The sequence below is a fragment of the Mya arenaria genome, chromosome 8, assembly GCF_026914265.1.
Source record: "Mya arenaria isolate MELC-2E11 chromosome 8, ASM2691426v1".
Classification (NCBI taxonomy): Eukaryota; Metazoa; Mollusca; class Bivalvia; order Myida; family Myidae; genus Mya; species Mya arenaria.
Genome location: NC_069129.1, coordinates 68,790,568 through 68,812,777, shown reverse-complemented (window position 1 = coordinate 68,812,777; position 22,210 = coordinate 68,790,568). Strand labels below are relative to the sequence as shown.

Genomic DNA, 22,210 nt, shown 5'->3' with positions numbered 1-22,210 from the left:
AGTACTGTTTTATGCATTGTCCTTTATATACCGACTCTTGACAAACTTTCTTTCGTCATATGTCAGTTATGACAGAAATTAACATTGGATTCATTCTCTTTGGCAATCCAACCCTAAACAACGAGAACAACTCCAAAATATTTGATACTGTTCATAAATTCATACAAGACTCGAAACGTTTCTGATCATACCTGACTGGCAAAGTTTCACTAATATGGTATGTACACAACATATATTTTCCCTAATATCTCTATTTATATATCCTTTATACAATAACTTGTGCTTATTTTGTATCTATTATATATCGTGTTTGAACTATCTACCCTATATCTAAACACACAATACAAAACACACAGTTTATTTTTTTGTCATTAATAACATTCTTTCTCGAATAAAACATATATATCGTCTTATCGTCAATCGGCATTTTTTCTGGAAAATGAGTAATTTAATTCTTATGGAGAAGAACTCTATAAGCTATGCTTTCGTTCCAATCCATTTCAATATTATAGACAACTTGTGTGTGTGAAAATTCTGTGTATTTGTTTGTATATGTTGAATAAAATTTGTTTAAATCAAATAAATATGAATAGTTTCAACTCGTTAAATTTACTTTGAATGCTTGTACCATATAAAAATAAAAAAAAATAAAAACGACATGTATAAGCTAAACTTTTTTTTCCAAATGATTAGCTATGACAAATATTTTAACAAAAAGACTTCACATTCCGGAACACTCCTAGCCATTCAAAGGCGGTTTTAAAGATAACTTTAATCTGCAATTTTTCATAAAATCAAAGGACTGAAAGTTTAGTTATGTAAGGACGCTATATTCAACCCCACACCTTGTTGGAGGAACTCATCTTCAAAAACTAGAAGGCAAGTACTCTTCAAATTATTGCCGTATATCGACGGTTTAAATAAAGTCTAAGCAATTCGTTGAGTCTATCTGCCCAACTACCTGCTGGAAACATGTTAATTTTACGAATTTTCTTTGAAAACATCACCATAAAAATCGGGATGAGTAATAATATTAGCAATTAGCAATTTAAGACTATTATCGTACTTTGGTATTTTATTATAATGACCATTAACAAATTCAATTCGAGTAAAATTCTCGTTCAAATTAATTTCTTTATGATATCAGTAAATGAAGTCATAAAACATGTATATGGTCATGTTAGTCATTTGATGCAAGTTAGTTTTAAAAACTACTACAACAACAACAACAACAACACCCTCTGTGATTCATATTTTATTCATTGCACTTCTTATGAATATAGCTCAATAGGAAAAGCTAATGAGCTTTGCATTCTACATTTAATGCATATATGGACATGTTGCTATAGCGTATAAATTGGAACTATTACGAATTTAAATACAGTTGATTGTTTTCAGTTGGTTCTTTAAAAACTCTCACTAAATCCCATCCGATAGTATGCCAGTATTCCATGCGCACGCAGCACGCGCCCGCTGTCAGCATCCGGGTCCTCTGTCCGCGTCTATTTAAACTAATTGAATATGTTTGTAACCGATCAGCGTCGGTCTAGTGTGCGTCGAACAGTGGCACAAACTATGTCATCAATTGAATATATAAAAAATAAGATATATTTTCAAAATCATATTAGAGCTTCAAGATGTTTTAAAGACAATTTAGCAATATTCATTTGTTTATATAAATTTACTCACACATATCATTTATGTTTAAAGTCCCAGTCCTAGTATAATTAAGTAATGTAAACTGATCGAAATGTATGCATAACCAACTGACTTCATCAAACTTTTAAATATTTTTAACCCACATATTGATGAAAGAAAGCATTTATCTCAATAACAAACATGCAATAAAACCGAAACAATTATCTGAATTTTGTGCGCACAATGTTACTACGAAATTTGATTATCAGGTGACTTTCTTAATGCAAACCTGTTTTTTTTATAACGGAAGTTGGAGGTGTCGCATGGAATTGCATACAGGCGAATAAGACCCTTAACAAAGACCACAAAGACAATGATGTGTTTCGAAAGAAAAGAGATGCATTAGAAGGTAATTATTTGGAGCTATGGCAGAAAAGGTGACGTCATACTTTTTTAACGAAATGAAAGAATTCAATTATCTAAATTAAACCTGGAATATAGATAGTTAGATAGCAATTAGCAGAAGTGCAGTTTGCAATAGCACTTTCCGTATTAATTGAATTAAACACACTTCCAGACGTCTTTGAGGCATTGATTCCAGACTTCGTATACAAATGCATCTTATTAAGAAGATTTCCTTGTATAGGAACCATAGACTGTCTTATTGTTTATATCTGTAAAAGGTTATAAAATTATGCAGCATAACTCTAGACGTTTTTGAGATAGATCTTATTGAGGGGGAGACTAGTGCACAGTAACCATAACAACGTTTAGTATTTTTGTTCATTGTGTTTGTATGTAGCATATTCTAAGGACTTCTCCTGCGTTTGTGTCAAACTCTTAAATCTGCTTTTCCGAACATACGGTCGGGGGTATACATCGGGGTGCATGTCGTATATTTTTGCCTCCCGACTTCTTTCTTCGGACTTTCATCGTTGCAAGTTGTCATCGTTCAGAAAAGCAGAGTTTCCAAATAATTTCAAAGATTACGGACGAAATACATATAATTTGTGTGAGAAATTTCAGTTTATGTTACCATATCATCAGGTATTACATGTGTATGTTGGTTGCGTATGTGGTCTGTATTATTTTGTATTTTTGTAAGTCTTGAATGCATTATCACGGCCCTGAATATATATATTGTTAAATAGTGATTTTAAAAACCAACTTTTACCGGAATAGATGAAGTTTACACGGTACTATACCAATTTCCTATATGTTTCTAAATCTCATACGCAGTAATCTCCATTGGCGAGCAGCGAGAAATGAAGTTTTTAATAACTAACTAACTTAGTATTAAGCTTAATGTGTTCGTTTTGCAAATGTTATTCAAAATAATAATTTCCAGGGTATTCCTTTATAATGTATACTAGTCTTTTTATCCCTGTTCAAATTATATAAGTTATTCATAGCAGTAAAAAAAAATTCACAAAAACAAAAACAAATGTTGCAGTATTATCAACAATAATGTCTGTTGAATATATGTATACTTCACATGTTATCATAATTGTAAATACAGTTACACGGTACACTAATAGTTTTCTAAATGTTTCTCAATCTCCTATGCAGTAATCTCGCTTGTTGAGGGAGTTTTGAAAAAGTAACATTAAGCTTTATTGTTTGTTTTGCATATGCCATTCAAAATAATAAATTCTAGATTATTCCCTCATAATGTATAGTAATTGTCCCCGTTTAATAAATTCCTACCAGTCAAGTGTGTTTACAAAATCAATTACAATTGTTACAGTATAATCATCAATACTGTCTTTCGTATAGATATGTGTACTTAACTTGCTATCATTGAAGTAAATTACAACTTTTGATCTACATGCATGTTTTTCGTCTTTTTTTATCGCGCCAACTTGATGCATCATTTTTGTCTTGTTTGCCTTTGATCACCGATACAGTGCCGCATACGATGCCGTTGGTTCTCTAAAAGTTCCGTGTTTGGGAGTGCCATTGCAGTGGTGCATTATATATATATTGGGCTTCTTAACTGTGTTTGTGAGTGGTCTTCGGTCCCCTCACAGTGGTACGTATGTGGTTATCGCTTCCCTCATAATGGCGCATTGGTAGTCTTCGCTTATAACATGAGACTATTGTTTGAATGATATAGTGTATAAGTAAATGGATGTTAGAATATCAATGAATGCTGCTTACCTGTGAAGGCAGCGCAAGAACTCAAATTATATTAACATAAATACAAGATTTTTTATATTAGATTAAACTCTCAACTGATAAATTTTAAATGCATCGTATGAGTGTTTTTTATGAATGCAGTCTCAATAATTTCCGGACACCCCTAGTACATAAGCAAAGAAGAAAAAACCGACGCGTTAGCGCGTTAGGGGTGTCCAACAGGTGGCCGTGTAGCACAATAGTATTCCAAATAGGGACTATTGAGAAAATGAATTAAAATCCTAAAAACTCCCTGAAATACTATATTTCAATTTGGCGACGTCATAAATCATATAAATTAAATGTATTCAGCGCCAACATTATTTGAAAATCCTTGAGAATAAATATACAAACGTTGTTGAAAAAGCTGTCACAAATTAGTATTTATGCGAAAAGCTAAAGAAGCTCAGTAGCAAAATGTTTAAACATAAACCCGGTTTAATGGCACTGGGTTAACGCCAAAGACATATAACATAAAATATAACAAGATATGAAAGAATTTCAAACTAATAACGTATTATATACTTAAAGACCGTGCAAGTACCCGAGCTCAATAACCAATTGATCAAAGGCCAATAGCAAACTGAAAGAAAAACAATCAAACTTCACATTACAAAAGGTTTCTGTTAGCATTTTACTACATCAATACCAAAACAGATTTTGTCCCAAAATGCTGAAATAAATGACAATATTTAAACACTCATTTACGAGTAAAGGGAACCACAATGAAAAGTGCCGGTACAACAGTTACATTAAAGGGGCTAAACACATATTTTTGAGTCCATTTTATTCATTGTAAGACATGTATCAGGAACAGAAAGTGTATTCCTTATCGTCTATTTGTACCACTGGAAGAAGCCCATGCCGTCCAGCTCTTTCCTGTAAGCCTCAAGTTCGTCCGGCGTCCCGTTCCGCATCGGTGACCTTGGGCCCCCAAGGTCAAGGCCGACCATGGCCATTATGGCCTTTAGGGCTGCGACGTTCGACCCAAACATGTCACCTGAAGAGAATATCGGAACCAATGAAGGAACTTTGAATGATTCTGCTGGATTTAACGTCGAATGATTTCGCTGAATTTAACGTTAACGTATTGTTTCATTGGCCTTTATGTTAAAAAGACGACTTCCTCATAAAATGCCGACCATCTCCGACTGCGTTGTTTTTACATTATCATCAAAACCTATTTTCGGGTTATATGGCAAAGGCTTCTTGGTATCACTAAATGTCACTCCTTTTGGATGTAAGGCCATTCTGGAGAAGTATTAAACACAACCTTGAATGTCTGCGGCACAAATGAAGTTACTATAATTGCATTAAAGGATCAATTACTGTCATTTTGTATTCATTTGATACCGGCACCCCTGCTGTTGTAAGCACTGACATCAATATTAGCTGATCAAACTCTTGGTTATTTTCTAAATAAATGATTTTTCGAAAGTGAGAACCAATCAATATAGCACAACATATCTTAAATGGAAAAACAACATTTAGGATAATTTTATATCGAAACTGAATGATAAAATAATTGTAGACAATAACTTAAGCCTAATGGATACATGAATAGATTTGTGACCATGACTAACGAAGCACTATGTTTTGGATAAGAATGACGCTTTTAACTGCAGCCGCCGTGCTTGCCATCAGCGGCACATTTTTCTGTGCGTGGTATTGACTTGCTACCTCTGAGTCAACCCTCCGCGTTATCCTACCGTATTTGTTCATGACCGGCATAGGTATTGACTTGCTACCTCTGAGCCAACCCTCCTCGTTTTCGTACCGTATTTGTACATGACCCGGCACATCTGCTGTGCACGGTACTGGTCCTCCCGTGCCTCTAGGATGCGACCGGCCGCCGTGTTGGTCAGTATCCGATTCATGAGCGGCGCCATGAAGTTACACAGGCTTCCAACAGACCCATCTGCCCCTAGCACCATCGCAGCCATCAATTTCTTTAAAAAGAAACCAGAAATCGTGTTAAAAATAAATAATTATTTAATTGTCGTCAAACGAGCTATATTAATCTGGGCGTATAAATCCGATAAACTCCAATTTCTATTTCTTCCAACTTGTTATCGATCGTGAGAAACCTCATTGTACGGGGAGCGGGGTGGGGGAACATGTAAAGGCGGTTTATGTGAGTATTTTGAGATGAGTTTGAAATTCGCAGTGAACATATTGAAAACAGCGTGTTTTTAGCCATATTTTCATCTGGTTATTTAATTATAGATATAAATTAATCGATGACGCCCTTTCGGCTTTACTGTTTTCTCGTTGTTTTTATTTTCTGTTTGGAAGCAGTGAATCCAAAACAAAAACAGAAGAAAAACCTTCTGTGGACAGCGTGCTATCTTACATTTTTTATATTTTATTTTCCAATAATGGCTCTATGTGGGGTTTTATTTCTCTGACACCTTTTTGCTGTAGTTCAGCCTTCACGACAAAACCACACTGGTTTCACCACTTTTATGGGCATCTGAAGCTAGTGCATGCACATTTTGTTATCTTATCATACTTTGAGTTAACATTGATAGGCATGAATACGTCAATACATGCTGTACAATATATTGAAGAAAGAAAAAGTTGATAGTTGTACCCAGCCCTATAATCTGCCTTATACCACAATCTACATCTTTATTTCGTTATTGACACATGTTCAAGGGCTATTTTTAAGCTGAGCTTGACTGCAATAGATATATATTGTAAATATTGATTCAGCAATTTGGATTTGAATATTGCTAATCTTGCTATTATTTTGAATAGACTGACAAACAATAAATAGAACATGTTACAGTTACTTGGCGTTGATGAATCACGTTTAAAATCCCTGTAGTTTATATTTAATATATGACGACTTTGTAACACAGACTTGACTATTTTGTAACTCTTTAATGCCATTTTTAGTTGTTTACGGACTTCATGTTACATATTCTTTATGTACACATAATACCCTTTGATAACGCTAAAGTAATATATGAGCGCCAGGCAAACAAATCACACAGTTGTACTTCGGAATCCTTATACGTTACATACATTTGAAAGCTTTACTGAATGCACCAGTCAATTGTACCCCCCCCCCCCAAGATCCGGGGAATAGCGGGGACTTTGACTTTCGGTCCAGCCAACCCCGGGTAAAATCCCTGCCCTGTGGGGACGAACGAATGGGCTAAATCCCCCGCACCCCAGGAACCCTAGGTAAAGCCCATTCGCCGCTATATTTTGTGCGAAGACAAAAGCACCGCATTCACCCGGCACTGCGGGTCCACCTGAAAGGTAAACACACGGCCTATTTCCCCAGCTATCCCCGGTATACCCCCGGACCTGGGGGTCCGTGGTTACAATTGACTGGTGCATCAACAATAATAAACATAATTAATGTTCAAGTCTTGGAGCGGTTTACGGTGGCAAGGGTTTAAGTTATAATAGACATAATTATCATTGAATAATGCTTTAAAATAAAATAATAAAACATTAAAATAGTTCTTAGTTTCCTATCTATTATTATTGTGAGCCTTAAGCTTGTCATCATGAATATCATGACAAATAGATACAAGCCAGTTAAAATAGCTTTCAGAATAAGTGGCTGAGTGTTAAAAATATATTTTCAAACATGTGTTTAAACATGTGTTTAATTGGCATTTCGTCACGAGAAAATGTAGCCACAGTCTTAGTTTACATGATTAGTTATATTTTTCTTCGTACAAATATATGTTTATCAAAATGAAGTTTTGTCTACTGGCACATCCTCTGTTTATCTACCCGATCAAAAACAATAACAACTGACTGCTCATTTTATCAAAATAAATGTTAAGCGAATTAAAAAATACAGCCATTATATTGGACACAATGAGTTTGATCATTAAAAGTAGTATGTATTCCTAGGGTTTTATTATATACATACACTTATCATTCCGTTGATGAGGGAAAACGACGATAAAAAAAATGTTCACACACACGCGCGCGCACGCACACGCACGCCTGCACGCACGAACACACGCACGCACACACGCACACACGCACACACACACACACACACACACAGAGAAAAGTTGTTGTCCACAATAACGATAAGTTTCATAACAGTGTCCTGTATAATGGTTAGGATAAATATGCGCTAGACAATTCTGTTTTTGGGACCCCAACACCGGCACCGTACAGGGCGTCAGCGAAGGGCGTTATGGCGGATAGCGGCTCCGTAACCGCCAGCATGGAGCCAGCGGCCACGTAGCAGAGTTCCAATACTTCCATACACTAACTGGATATGAGCTCGCTCTTCAAGAACCAACCGTAAAAAAGGGATCCCCGACAGAGGCCATTTTAACCACCCCCGGGGAATAGAACATAAAAATAATCCCATGGACTCTTGACTGAATGCTCTTGATAAACTGGATGAGAGGGTTAGTAAACTGTTATAAGACATAAACAAGCTGTATGTTTTTATGCATGATCAGAACAAGATATTTGATGGTTACAAGTTACAAACCACGATGACAAGGTGAGTGCCGTTGAAATCACATACGGTAATACGTTAATAGTACACATATGATCACATCAGTGATTTTTTATTTTACAAACCGATATAAGTCTTTACATTTGCTTGGGAACATTATGGTTAATTATATTAATTGGCGATTAGAGTGCTTCTATGGGTCGAAAACGGAAACAGAAGTGACTATATTGAGTGTGATCGCACATTACACAGAATTGATGACGACGAGTATTGCCAAGATTTGCCCATTGATCGCCGTTCACAAGATGATATTGGTCATGGCAATGAACCATCAGATTTGTGTAAAACATGCTCGGTGAGAATTGCCAACGGTCGTACGATTTTAATAATTATGATTTCTCTATTCAACGGGCGCTTTAGTTATTAATTATATACTATTAAATGAAAATGATTTGTACTTAGCCCAGAATTTTACAATTGGTTATTTCAACGAATGGTCTGATCACACCCCGATCTATTGTAGTAAACTATAATGGATAGTTTAGTATACACATATAGCTCCCATAAATATGCTAAATCAAGCATACTTTGGAATTATGAGCTCTGTGATTTTAGACGCAATATTATTGCGAAATTACCCTTTTTTATCCGATTACAAATGTTGCGTCTTTAAATAGTCGGAATGATGTTAATGATTGTCTATTGGAATTAATTAATTCATAATGTCATTAACTCAGCGGCAGAGCTCTTGTTTTAAAATTCTGCTGTTATAACTGATAATATATACACCCAATGTTGAGTTTTAAAAAGAATGATTCAATGCTTATTGCGTGTATACTCAATAAATATAAAAGTTCAAATGATATTTGAAGGCAATATATATGCAAAAAGCTACAGAAACATGCTCAGTAGCAAAAAGTTTAAACATAAACCCGGTTTAGTGGCAATGGGCAACGCCAAAGACATAGAACACAAATTCACAAACAAGAAACATAGAACAGCACACAACTCTACGAACAGCACAGTGCATAAATACTATATACATATATATATATATATAAATAATTGGTATGTTTATCAAGAATTGTTGGGTACCGCCTTGGAACGGTCAGTAAAATGTAAATTGACAAGACTATTGTGATAATAAAACACACTATAAGCGCCATATTAAAAAGAGAAAAGCTGAATAAATTGTAAATCTTGTCATAATGATATTAGCAATGATGATTTTTTTTCGATATTTTTCGAACTTAAATAACAATATGCCGACCGCATCGAATGACAGCGCATTGCAATTTTGTAATATTCATAACATTGATAGTGATGTTGGCATTTTGAGGAATTTGACTTTCCATTTACTGCATGGGAAATTGAAACAATGAGCAATGATCTGAAGAAAAATAAAGCTTTTGCTGGTGCTTAGTTATTAAATGTGTATTGTATTGCTACTATCGACGTTTTGTCGTCTCAATTATCTGATATAGTGGTATAACGCTTTGGCTGTGTTTTTTTCTAAAATCTTTACAGGAATATTAAATAAACGCAATACAGAGTGGGCTGAAAATCACGATATCATCAGCGATGCCAAATTTATATCCGGGAATGGTCGCTGAACTGTTGATGATATTTTTGTACTGAATTAGTAAACTTTTGAATAAAAATAAGCGCTAAGCCTTTGCAATTATAGATATTAAAAAAGGCATTTGACAGCTTATATAGAAATAGACTATAATAGAAAATAGACAATCTAGGTTTACCTGGCAAAATGTTAAAACTCATACATACTATGTATTCTAAGGTAAAAGCACGTGAAAGAAACCGTAGCACATTTTTTTAATCTTTTGAAATTTCCATATGCTTAACGCAAGGGGAAATTATGTCCCCGATATTATTTTCTCTATTTTAAAAGATATGGAGATGATTAACCTTAAAAGAAATATATTTTATACATGTTGTTTGCAGATGCTATGGTTATAAGAGGCCCTCCCACGAAGAATTTGCTAGATTCATATTGTAAAAGTTTGCGATTAAAAGTGTACTCTAAAAAAGTAAGATTGTCGTTTTACGAAAACGCGGTCATGTAAAACATGCTGAAAAGTGGTCATACAACGGCTACCACTCGGAAGCTGTTGAAAGTTTCAATAACATTCGGACTGTTTCAAATTATACTGGAAGTTTTTAACCAAACCAATCAAGAAAAGCGGGGAAAGGCAGAAAGGCTCTTAATATCCTACTTTAAATTAAAACCCCCACCAGCCTTTGAAACCAAGAATGATATTTCCATTATTTGACGCATTTGTATCACCAGTTTTGAATTAGGGTAGTTAAATCTGGAGGTTCAAGAAATTGGAACGGTTCATTTAAAGTTTTGTAAATTATAATTACATCTAAAACAGTCAACATAAGATGAATTTGGTAGATAGTCATTGTATATAACAAGGTATACAAGAAATAAAAAGATTTTGGTGTAAAACACTCAATATATCGATAATATAATAGTCAACACATTGTATAAAGGTCTTGTGGCAGACGCTACGAAAGGAAAGCCTAATTTGGCTGGTAATGTAAAACTATTACAGATCTCAGCTGGTGTTTCATATGTTTGGATTAATCACAACTGTGTCGATAGAAAATCACTCTATTTAGTACTTGAAGGTTGACTAATTGATCACTTTAAACAATCATGGTAGAACTCGTTAAGTAACAGCCTAAATTTGTGTACGCTCTGAGTATCTCGATAAATTTCCTTCGAAATATCGAATTCCTTTTGCTAAAATTGCGACTTTCGTCTCACCAGTTACGTATTGAAACTTGGCTTTATGGTAACAATAGAATTGCTCGTAATAAAACATTATGAAATACTCGTAGTGGTGGTATTGAAGATGAGTTTCACTTTGTTCGTGTTTGTTATGTATATGATGATTTACGTAGAACATATTGAAAATAAATGAATACTAATAATCAATACATATTTGTTCGGCCTAGCATGATATATTTCACTGATCTTATGCAAAATACGAACTTTTCCATTTAACTTATTTTGTGCATTTTTTTTAGAAAGGATTTGAACATCTTTATTACGGTGTTAATATTGTTTCGTAGTGAAGGCTAATGTATATGAAAAATATAGCTTTGTTCATGCATTTTAATAGTTTACACTGTACATGTTTGTTATATGAAATGTCTCTGTTCGTGATAAATAGAACATAAATATTAACTTAACGTTTGTGTCCCCACCGTCAATGTTCATTTAAACAATATTCAGAACAAATTAAATGTGTAAAATACTGATAACTTAATGTGATCATATTATTTTTTTCGTGTATCACATTCAAGCCTTTTGTATAATGGTTGTGAATATGTATAATTGAATCAATCTTTTGATCATGTAATGAGGAGCACGATTGTGTTCAAATTACTTAATAAATGTGTTTAATCTTGAATCTTGAATCATAACTGATATTAGGGCACGTACCTTTCGCTATTTACGAATGAATTTATTACCTCATCAGTACCGAAAACGAGGTTGTACTTCCCGTCATCCCTGTGGGGGGCGGGCACGTGGACACACCCCAGCATGTCGACCAAGTCCTTGGAAGAGAACTTCACCCCTACCAAGCTCGGAATCTCCGCGGACGCGGCCTTGAGAAAGTCCTCAACATTCGCTGAAATATATTATACAATGTCATCTAAGTAATATCAAACTTCATGTTGATATGCGTCTAAATGACAGAACCACCACCATTACCATCGTCGTCGTTATCAACAGTTTCATCAGAAGAAACAACAGCAGCATACCCCTATACTCAAGTACTTTATCAAATTGTTTAATATAATCATCACGTACTTTGTCTTATATTACAACATCGCTCAGAATCAATTTAAATTCATAATTCCTCACATGGTAATAGACTTCCAAGTCATACATTTAATTTTCATTTCGTTTAACGATAAATAAATATTGGAGGAGTTCATTTCCCAGTTTAATAACATGACATTTTCTCTATTTTTCATGAAAAATATTCTTATTTACGTTTGTTTCTGTACTTAAACAAGAAATAGTCATGCACATGTAACACAAGATTACGGTCATCTGAAAGATGTGACGTCAGAATTTGAAAGCAAGTTAATTTCTTGAAAAGAATAGTTTTTTATGGTGTTATTCTTACTGGATATCATCTCAGTATTCTTTCTTCAAGTGAACAGAATGAAAACAATCGCTAAATATTTTCCGAGTACTACATTTCTTCAATGCATGTAGCGCGAGGAATGACTTTGCATTGTCAGTTTGGGTTTTCTGTCACCTCTGCAGGTGAAACAGCTAAGAGTGTGATAAAAAGAATCTGACACTCGTCTTCAAATAACCACAATTGTATTCAACACGCCCAGGATATATGTTAGTATGCTTGCACACGTTTGCTTACTTACAAATATCCTGAACTTATTGAATACAGCTATCATGAATTATGTTTTATATGGTGAATCGTGATCGATCCCTTAAGTTATTTTATGCAAAACGCCATTTTAAGATGAATGATGAAACCAATTCTTCCGTAACTATTTGGTTAGAGTTTATGTACTTAAATATTCAACCCTTAAATAATTGACGAAACAAACAAGCGCATGGCTATAATTTAATTTTTTTTTTTATAAAAACGTATGTGAAGGAAAGGACAGAGCTATACCGATATGCTATACAGTTGAAAGAAAAAGTTTTTCTGTTTGGCTATATCATTTTTTAATGAAACTATGCCACTTGCCAGTTGACATGATCACTTTGGCATGACCTGTTTTGTTAAAGGTCAGAATAATTATTGTTACATTTTTCAATCCATTTCCTAATGTCCGCGGGGAAAGTGATTATTTATGACGAATAATATATAAAAAAAATCCGGGAAAATATCAAAAGGTGTTGTGGAAGGCATTCAACTTCAACTAGCAGAACTCCAAAAACACCACGTGAGTGATTTATGGGCATATGCTAATGCATTTATTTAGATATTAAGGACACTCAGCCATTCGAAGTAAAACGAGTACACATGTATATGTTCATTACCTATGTGTCCTTTTCACTTCACTTGAAAATATCGATGACACTTATCTATCATACTAAGTGTTAATATAAATGAGAACTTTGTTTGCTATGACATTTTTTGGTTCCTTCGTGAAATTCATTAGATGCTTTATGATTTATCTTTATTTTAAAGCCGAAATATCCCGGCAAGAACTTTCTTAAATTACACATATTACGCAATGTCACATAACGTATAGAAGCAACTTATGTGAAATTTTACCAACACGCTGGTTTATTTTGTCATAATTGACGAGGACCAAGCATCTTTCAAGAACATGTGGATGTCCTTCGAGATGTTCGATGAACTGCTAGAAAGAGTGGGGCCCAGGATATCCAAGCGACACACCTGGTACAGGATGCTCCTGGAGCCTGGCATGTAGATTCTCTTGGTTTTGCGCGTCACCTTCCTTTGGGAAAAACAGTGCCTGGATGAAGTTCGGTTGGAGGCTCCCTCACAACACCCAGTTATACCTCGTCCATGTGTTCATGGATACTGGCTTGACATACTTCTCTGACGAGTTGTTCATTTGCCCCATCACCTTTTATGAATGACATGCCATTTCTGACAAGTTCTATGAAAAGTGGAAATTCCCTTATACATGTGGAGCACATGATGGAAAACACGTTGCCTACCGGTGTACTCCTAAGACTGGGTCCACGTACAACAATTGTTAATGATTACATTCGGTTGTTCTGATGGGTCTTGTTGTTGCTGACTACAAATCTCTCTGGGAAGATGTAGGTGATACAGTATCAGGTTCGTCATATCCCGGTTTCATAGGACAGGATTGTCTTACAGTGTAATCAGGTATGAACACCTCATCTTGCACTGACAGGGATCAAGCAGTCTTCTTGACCTTTATCTGCATCTTGGTCTTGTCATCAGGTTGGCTGGAGGAGGTGGAGGGAACTGATGCAGCAAATAAGTCAACAAAAGAGGCACGAGCGGCACGTAGGCCATCGCCGAAAGGAGGAGATAGAGAGCATGATCACAAGCAGGTTAAAAGGCGGCTCTAGAGGATGATGGTGAAAATAATGGCGAAGACGGGTTCTCCTTGCCTCTGCCTCGGCTCCTTGGTGACCTCTTGGTTGCTCTCCTCTTCGTTTTCTTCAGTGCCTTGTTGATGTTGATATTTCGCTGACAGCAGTATTGTACAGAAGGGGCACCGTATTTATGCAGAACGTCACGCGTTCGTCGGCAACACGCCGAGTGCGCTGCGTATATGTTTCTCATATGCTACTCCTACTTATGAGATGAATACACAGGCGATGCGCCGTCATAAGTTATATATAAGCTAATAATTTATTACTATTAGGTTAGTCATACGATATGGTTACGTTCAATACCTTCTGAGTTATAATGCCTTATTTCATTCATGCTGTAAAAGTGTTGATGCTTTTTTGGGGCGAATGTCGTGTTGCACCATTACCGTAGGTAATCATCGTTGGATACCCACTATTGCGGAACGAAGATTATCGTGGTTGATAGATCTTGGCTATCCGACGATGGTCTGAGATCTGCTGTTTTTGATTTAAAACACATTTTTTGTGGGTTTTTTTTCTTTACGACAAACACAACAACAAAAAATAAGGGATGGGTTCGATAGACTGGAAAGAAAATTACATTTAGGAGTATGAACCAATTTGGAGTAAATATAGTAACATTTCTAACTCTTTGTTTCTTTACTAGAATACAAACGTACGTTCAACTCCGGTAAGTGATGGTAGATGGTAAAAGTAAAAGGGAAGTTCCGGCGCAGCGTTCGCCACTTCTCGGCAGTATTTGATGAGGTTGTCTGAAAACAGAAACAAACTTCGTAGAACACATTTACAGTTTATATAATTAAAACATTAAACCTACAGCGGCAGCAAAACATATCTTGATCTAACCTGTAAAAAATCACTCAATTATTATCTAACGAACGCACGAAAAGAGACAAATGCCCAGTGGGGTTCTTCTACCAAATGTAGAAGTCCATGTCGACGTTCTAAAATTGGTTAGCCACGATTTTCATGCTCGCAGTGAATAGGAACATATATATTAATACGCGTTACTATCGATACTTTCTATGATGAATCATAACGTTTCATAACGTCAGAAGAACATCTACATAAAAAACAAGGATTCCTCTGTTTTCAAAAGGCTTGATTGTAAAAATACGAAAACAAATCAGCACCTTTTTATATGTATGCTCCTGAAATATTTCGTGTTTAGGTATTTTTAACCTAATTTGATTTTTTATACGTTAAGTTTACGTGTCATTTAAATAATATACTCTCGCTATAATGTCATGTGTTTGCGTCATCGGGTAGTATTAAAAATGCGCACTTCATGGTTTTTCTAATAAACACGTAGTTTTATAATCATGATTTTTTAGTAGTTAGGGACGTAAATACAATCATTATCGGGTATGAAGGTGGCTTGAACTTAAAGGTTGACTACCGAAACCAATAATTGAGATACTGTTGCTATTTTTCATAGGCAATTAGCTAGAGCCAAAACGATATGCATTCAATGACATGGGGTCAAGTAGATTATCGCCTTAGATAAACTCTTAACTGTGGTAAGAACCGAATTAAAGGTGAAAAAAGAGACGAAAATATGAAGCATGGCGAATTTTTGTGCTGTTTTGTTGTTGGACCGGAAACAAACATGCATTAATCTGACACCCCTAGTCAACAATAAACAATTTTATGTAACCGTCCAAGAAATGTTTGTGCACTAACTTATATATTTCATGAACTCCTGGAATAAAATTGTGTGACGATGAGTGACAGGCTCTATATTTTTGTAATTTTCATGTTTTATTCGTACCAGAAGTAAAATTAAGGTAACATTCAACCATTATTTATTATGATTTATTGTGATAAATGGTCATGTGCGGGATTGTCTTGCAAGTACAAATGGTAGTCGGTGAGATATAACCAGGACAAATGGTTTTAACAAGGAAACCCTGAACTCCTAACAGTGCAACTAGTAGTACCTATAGTTTTGGGCTTGTAGAAAAGTGGTGGCACCGTGGCGATGGCATCGGCTCCTACCTTCTTAGCATGCTGAACCTGATACAATGAAACATTATGTTTTGATAATACATATGTTTTATTCTTCGGAATTTCTTTTACACACAGTATGTGCTTAAAGTTGAATTTGCAATTTTAAAGAAATTCTAAAAACAAGATAAGTGTCGCTTACATAAATGACAGATTCACACTGATTTAAAGTGGAGCTATACTTAGAAAGTTTACATTTATTATGTCTTAGTACATTTATATTTTTTGCAATTTGTATTCAATGTCTCTTAACTAGAATCGAATAAGCCGAATTCATCTTAAGGTAAAATAACGGAAAAATAATGTTGGACTTATACAAGTGTGTATTTTTAAATGTGATGTTACCATGGCGATTGTATCATGCAGATTCAAGGCTCCAACTTGGACGACAATTTGTTTAATCTTCCCACTGCAAATAAAAAACAACTACGCAAATAAGTTGAATAAAGGCGATCATAAGTACGTTCAATTCCTTTAAGTACATTCCATTGAAACTATTTTAGATGAGAGAGTTGTTGTTATTATTGTGTCACTAACAGGCTGTTTGTTAACAATGTGTATCTTAGTTGTGTCTGGGAATATTTTTTTCAATTAGCGTTGCTATAATTATAACGTTAAACAAGAATGGAAAATATTTATAGATTTTCATTATGCAGTTTATTTCCTGATTTTTAAAGGGACACTGCGTTACCACATAAGCTATAAGGAAACGTATCTCAAATAAATCTCAACACAGCGATCCGATTCACTGACCAACACTTCAGTCATTTGAAGGGAATGTACTTCCGGTCAGGAGTACATAGTGTTGATCAGTCAACCGGATCGCTGTGTTGAGATTTATTTGGGATATGAGTCCATCATTTTTTTTAGAAACATTCGAAAACTGAACAAATTTCATCAACTAGATGTATGTTCAGCTAAGAAATTTGGTTGCATTTGAAAGATTTGAGGCTAATGTGCATGTACACTGCATGCTTTTGTTGCAACATTTTGTTTGGGTATATTTTTTGGCATGCTTGTTTGTTCAAATAACATTTCGATCAAATTTAAGTTGTTTTACTTTCAGAAATTTAGGGAATTCGAGATTTTCTCGACATTTTTAAACTGCAATAATTCATATTTATTTTATGCTAGACAGTTGGTAAATATTTTAGGTCAAATGTTACTAAAGTTTGAACAGGTCATACGACACCGACGCTAAAGTTCATTCCCATCGAACCACTGTGGAGAAATCTAGCTGAGACAGCGTGTGGGCGACATGATGGTCGCAATGTTTTTTTCTTTTATTAATGTAAAATGATATATTATCTGCAACAAACTAGCTCGTATGGACAATTCTAAGCTTGTTGTTGAGAAATAATGTATTTACAGATTTTATAACCATTTGGTGTCTAGACCTTTTCAACAAGTTTGCTCCATAAACAGCAACATATCCAAAATAGTATATTTTAAATTCATGGACACAAAGCTTTCGAAACAAATGCCTGCCCTAGGTCAGTGGAAAATATGATAGGGATTATTACAAGATGGTGAAAATGTGTACCAATTGTGATAACAGTCACTCGTGAAATGCGGTAATAGTTCAATAATTAAAGGCCAGATATCATTAAGAAAACATTAAATTAAAGGGCATGTTACTTGTGTATCACTGTGGAATAACTGACAGAAAAATGTTTGCCACATGAAACAATCATGGTGATCATGAATGGTGACCATGTTTATGCAGTTTTAAATACGATCCTTCTAAAACAGTGGACGTTTTAACTTACAGACCGATCTACCGACTTACTGACCAATCGTATTGTGATTCCAACATACACATTTCAACTTAGGTTGCGGGGTTATACTAGTTTTTAAAAAATACATTCTTTAAAAAGAATTTGCATTTGGATCTAATACAAGGACTATATATCAGTAGTAAACGGAGATATATAAGTAACCCATTGCGTACGTTTTCTTGCCCACGTTAATCCACGTTTCCACTACCTTCTTACGTTCTTCCAACGTCAACGAAAACCCCTCACCCGTAGTGCCGTTAACTGTCATTAAAAAGGAAACAAATAATAATAATAATAATAATAATAATAATAATAATAATAATAATAATAATAATAATAATAATAAAAATAATAATAATAATAATAATAATAATAATAATAATTAGTATTATTTTAATAAGTGTTGTTTTTTAACGATTACCTTCGTTTTGCGTTTAGACACAAATAACCTTCTTTTCAGTTATATAAGGGTGGGGAAAGTGTTGTTGTTATAACAAAAGATGGATGTACTACCGTATATCTGGGTTATCCCTCGATCAACCAAGTATTGACAATAGGTCTCGTACTTGTCGTAGTCAACTTCTCTGAAAAGAATGCATGCAAAGACAATTAAGTACATGGACACGCTTAATGGGAAACACGTGCTATGCTCTTGCTGAACGGCACTAAAGCAAAAAGACAAACAATCCTAACACGACCATCAAGAAAGTTTATAATGTCAGGATTGCTGCCTTCTGAGGATCGGCGAAATAGTTTTTCTTTTTTGAGGTTCTTTCTTCTTATTCAAATGTTGTTTTTTTTAATTTTATTGCAGATGTCATTGTTCAACCTTGTAGTTTCAAACTTATAACTACAGACAAAGACAAGACGGCTTTTGATGCATCGAGGAGCTTTTAATGTTAATATGTATTTTTATCGTTATTTGAATGAAGATTGAAGATTGTGCAAGAACGTTCGTGTTCGCTTTCTAGGCAGAAACTAATACTTGTGTGAATCCGTGAGGCAGTGAAAAAGTACCACCTACAAGCTGCTGTATGAGAGGCGGACGCCTACACTACTAGACCAACTAGCTTGCATAAAAAACTAGCTACATAATATGAAATACTCTATTAAACATAAAAACTTAACAACCAAAAAACAAATCTTATTTGATATGAAACAAACAAAGGTTTAAAAAAAAGAAAGAAGAACATCCTTCTAATATAGAAAATAAAGGGACCGGTCCAGCAGCCATACACCAAAAATGCCCATTTACTCGTTCAAGGATCAAACGCCAAATGAGAAAAAGACAACAAACAAGAAATGGACAAGGCATAGTATATAGAATTTTTATTATTAACAATAAGCTGTTTGCAGTGATATTTTTTGCTGCTTCCTTGAAACGGTCATGGAAAATGGAGGAAATCTCTTTGGCATTTAATTATGTTTTCGAGTACTCAAATTCATGCCAACATTTATCAATAATGGCAAACTTGGATGTATGATAAATCAATTGAAACTATAGGGACATGCCATGCCGATGTGATAAGACCAGGGCTTTGTTCACATAACTGGGCAATTCCCCTCAACAACAAGGAACTCTACATACCCGTCTGCCGTCATTGGTGTAAACGTGGCGGGAATAAGCCCCTCTAATTTGAATGTCTTTATCTGAAAAATCACACAACATATACTCGTGGTATGCACAACACTAACATTTTCCGCTATACAATTCTGTCGCATACAGTGATTAAAGAGGTTTGAGTAAATGTGTTCAAATAAACTGATTGTTTGTTAATTCCTGAAATGAAACTTATGGGAGTGAACGTCCTTTAACTCCACCTACGAAAATATAGCATGCATCTTCTTTATTTCTAAGAGATGAACGGATGCATAGTCGGATACTCCCGGTACACTAGTGAGCTATGCTTTGTTGTGTACCATGGGTGGTTTGTCGACGAAAATCACGTAATCATGAATAATTAATGGAACAGTTTCATTTCTTCCGCAAGGAATCAATGTGGAAACAAGTACAAACCCTGATTTTTTCTAGCAATGCTGCGGGAGTCATTTTATGTTCAGTATATATATATATATAAATTAACACCTCAACTTTCCTTTCGGCAATTGCGTTTATCAATCGGTGACCGCAACATCTTCGGATATGTTCGGATCGCAATTCATCGCATAACATTATACATGCAAAGTATTGATCTTGTTATTGTTTGTATTGTGACAGCAGGTCCCGTAAAATATAAATCAACATTTTAGAAAGTGTTTATTTCTTATATTTTAATGTATAGTTGCCATAAGTGTTTCAATTTTACTTTTAAAAGAGATTTCAAGTGGTTAATCTTTTCCCGCGTTATTGTGACGTCATTTGAAACAATGTTTCCGGTTACAGTCGGGTCATTTTATTTACAGAATGGGTACGAAAGGATTACTGAAAGGTTTTCTTAAATGAAATTTTAACAATTATTAAATAAAATACTGAACTATTGGTGTAAATATAAGTAATGAATTGAAGGTTTGATGTAATTATCGGGGATATGAACACAATTGGGCTGGCCAAAGTACGCGTGGAGTCCTTACACTTTGACCAGCCCAATTGCGTTCATACCCCGAAAATGACATCAACCCCGCAATTAATTCCTTAAATGTGTATGGTTGATGATTCTTCTTTTATACTTGTTAAGATCATATGATGCTTTATAATACAATACAATGAATATGCAATCTCTCGTGCATCGTCGGCAGCCACGGTACTTTCTTTTGTTACACGCCATCATACATACCGTGGAAAAAATGACTCACAAAATATCGTTTTAATGATTTGATGATGAAAGGGAGACAACTTTTCTTGCGATGAAATCGCATGTAACAATTGCAAACTCTTCAATGGGCGTACATTGTCAGTTGCCACAATATTAATTGATATTCTTCAACCTTCACATACGATAACCCGGTAGATAGGATAGTAGATGGTATACTATTTGGCCTTTAACCAAATCTTCATTTGATCCAGGTATGTTCTTTTTTGGCATTAAGAAAGGGACGGCACACAGAAACACGGACGCACACGCGATTACGCACACGCACAATGTTTATAACGTTTAGCGTAAACATAAACCATCAGAATACTTCAGTCGTCGGTACTAGCGGTAAGCGTCCGTTTATCACGAATATGTTATGAATGTATTTGAACGGCGGACAGAATGCATATGAAATAGGTGATGGGCAGAGTATGAAATGCTTACCATTTTGTAAAAAAGTGTGAGCGTTTGTAAGCAATGATTTCAGCGTGATATAAACATTTTGCCATATTAAAAGTGCATTTTACAGAATTTGCATTTTGGAAAGCTGTATTTAACAAAGGTGACCCGTTTGCATTAAGTTATCGTGTACATGGATGAATCCGGACAGTTTCCCTCAATGACATATAAGATAATAAATCCTTGATTTTAACGTTAATGTTGACACTAATTTGTCAGTATTTGTATTATTATTATGTAGGTAAATCTTACCGATGACATCGCGTTGCTTTTCTGTACACAAGCTCACTGCAGCTCTCTAATATCCAGTTACTAGTAGTGTACTGTCTTAGCTAGATAGTTGTTTCATATATCGCTATTGTTATCACTTATTGGCAAGATAATAAGGGTTGATAATAGTTGATAGCGCACACATATACATACTAAATGTGGTTGGTAAACAAGACAGTGCATAAGGTATATTTATGATAGCCAAGGTCATGTATCACTTCAGCAAGTACAATGGGGAAGAAATACTTGACATACAATCCGATTTTAAATAAAGCTAACGCCGATCTTAACAACCACTGGTAGTGATTCGGTAAATTGCAAACGTTAATGGTAGTATTTAAATGGTTGTCGAAGATTATTGGTTGTCGACGATTATTCGATCGATCATTTTTGCGAGGATGTAAATGGTTGTCGACGATTATTGGTTGTCGACGATTATTTGATTGATCATTTTGTGCGAGTATGTAAATGGTTGTCGACGATTATTTGATTGATCATTTTTGCGAGTATGTAAATGGTTGTC

General features: G+C 35.0%; 1 protein-coding gene across 1 annotated transcript; it reads right to left on the bottom strand.

Annotated features, from left to right (window-relative positions):
- Nucleotides 1–4,066: 4,066 nt before the first annotated feature.
- LOC128242692 (N-acetylneuraminate lyase-like) lies at nt 4,067–21,768 on the bottom strand. Its single transcript, XM_052959947.1, has 10 exons — nt 21,670–21,768; nt 19,755–19,816; nt 18,680–18,750; nt 18,340–18,427; nt 16,734–16,797; nt 16,322–16,397; nt 15,041–15,133; nt 11,768–11,928; nt 5,594–5,765; nt 4,067–4,816 (listed from the first exon to the last, which is right to left on the bottom strand). The coding sequence occupies exons 1-10, from the start codon at nt 21,676–21,678 to the stop codon at nt 4,653–4,655; spliced, it is 960 nt and encodes a 319-aa protein (XP_052815907.1). The 5' UTR covers nt 21,679–21,768; the 3' UTR covers nt 4,067–4,652.
- Nucleotides 21,769–22,210: the final 442 nt, after the last annotated feature.

Bases quoted from the DNA above. Each gene is read 5' to 3' on its own strand.
- LOC128242692 (XM_052959947.1), bottom strand. The intron at 18,751-19,754 runs GTATGTAGAGTT...CATTCTTTTCAG, and splicing joins ACACCAATGACGGCAGACGG to AGAAGTTGACTACGACAAGT. The intron at 11,929-15,040 runs GTACGTTTGTAT...AATATATTTCAG, and splicing joins ATCACTTACCGGAGTTGAAC to CGAATGTTGAGGACTTTCTC.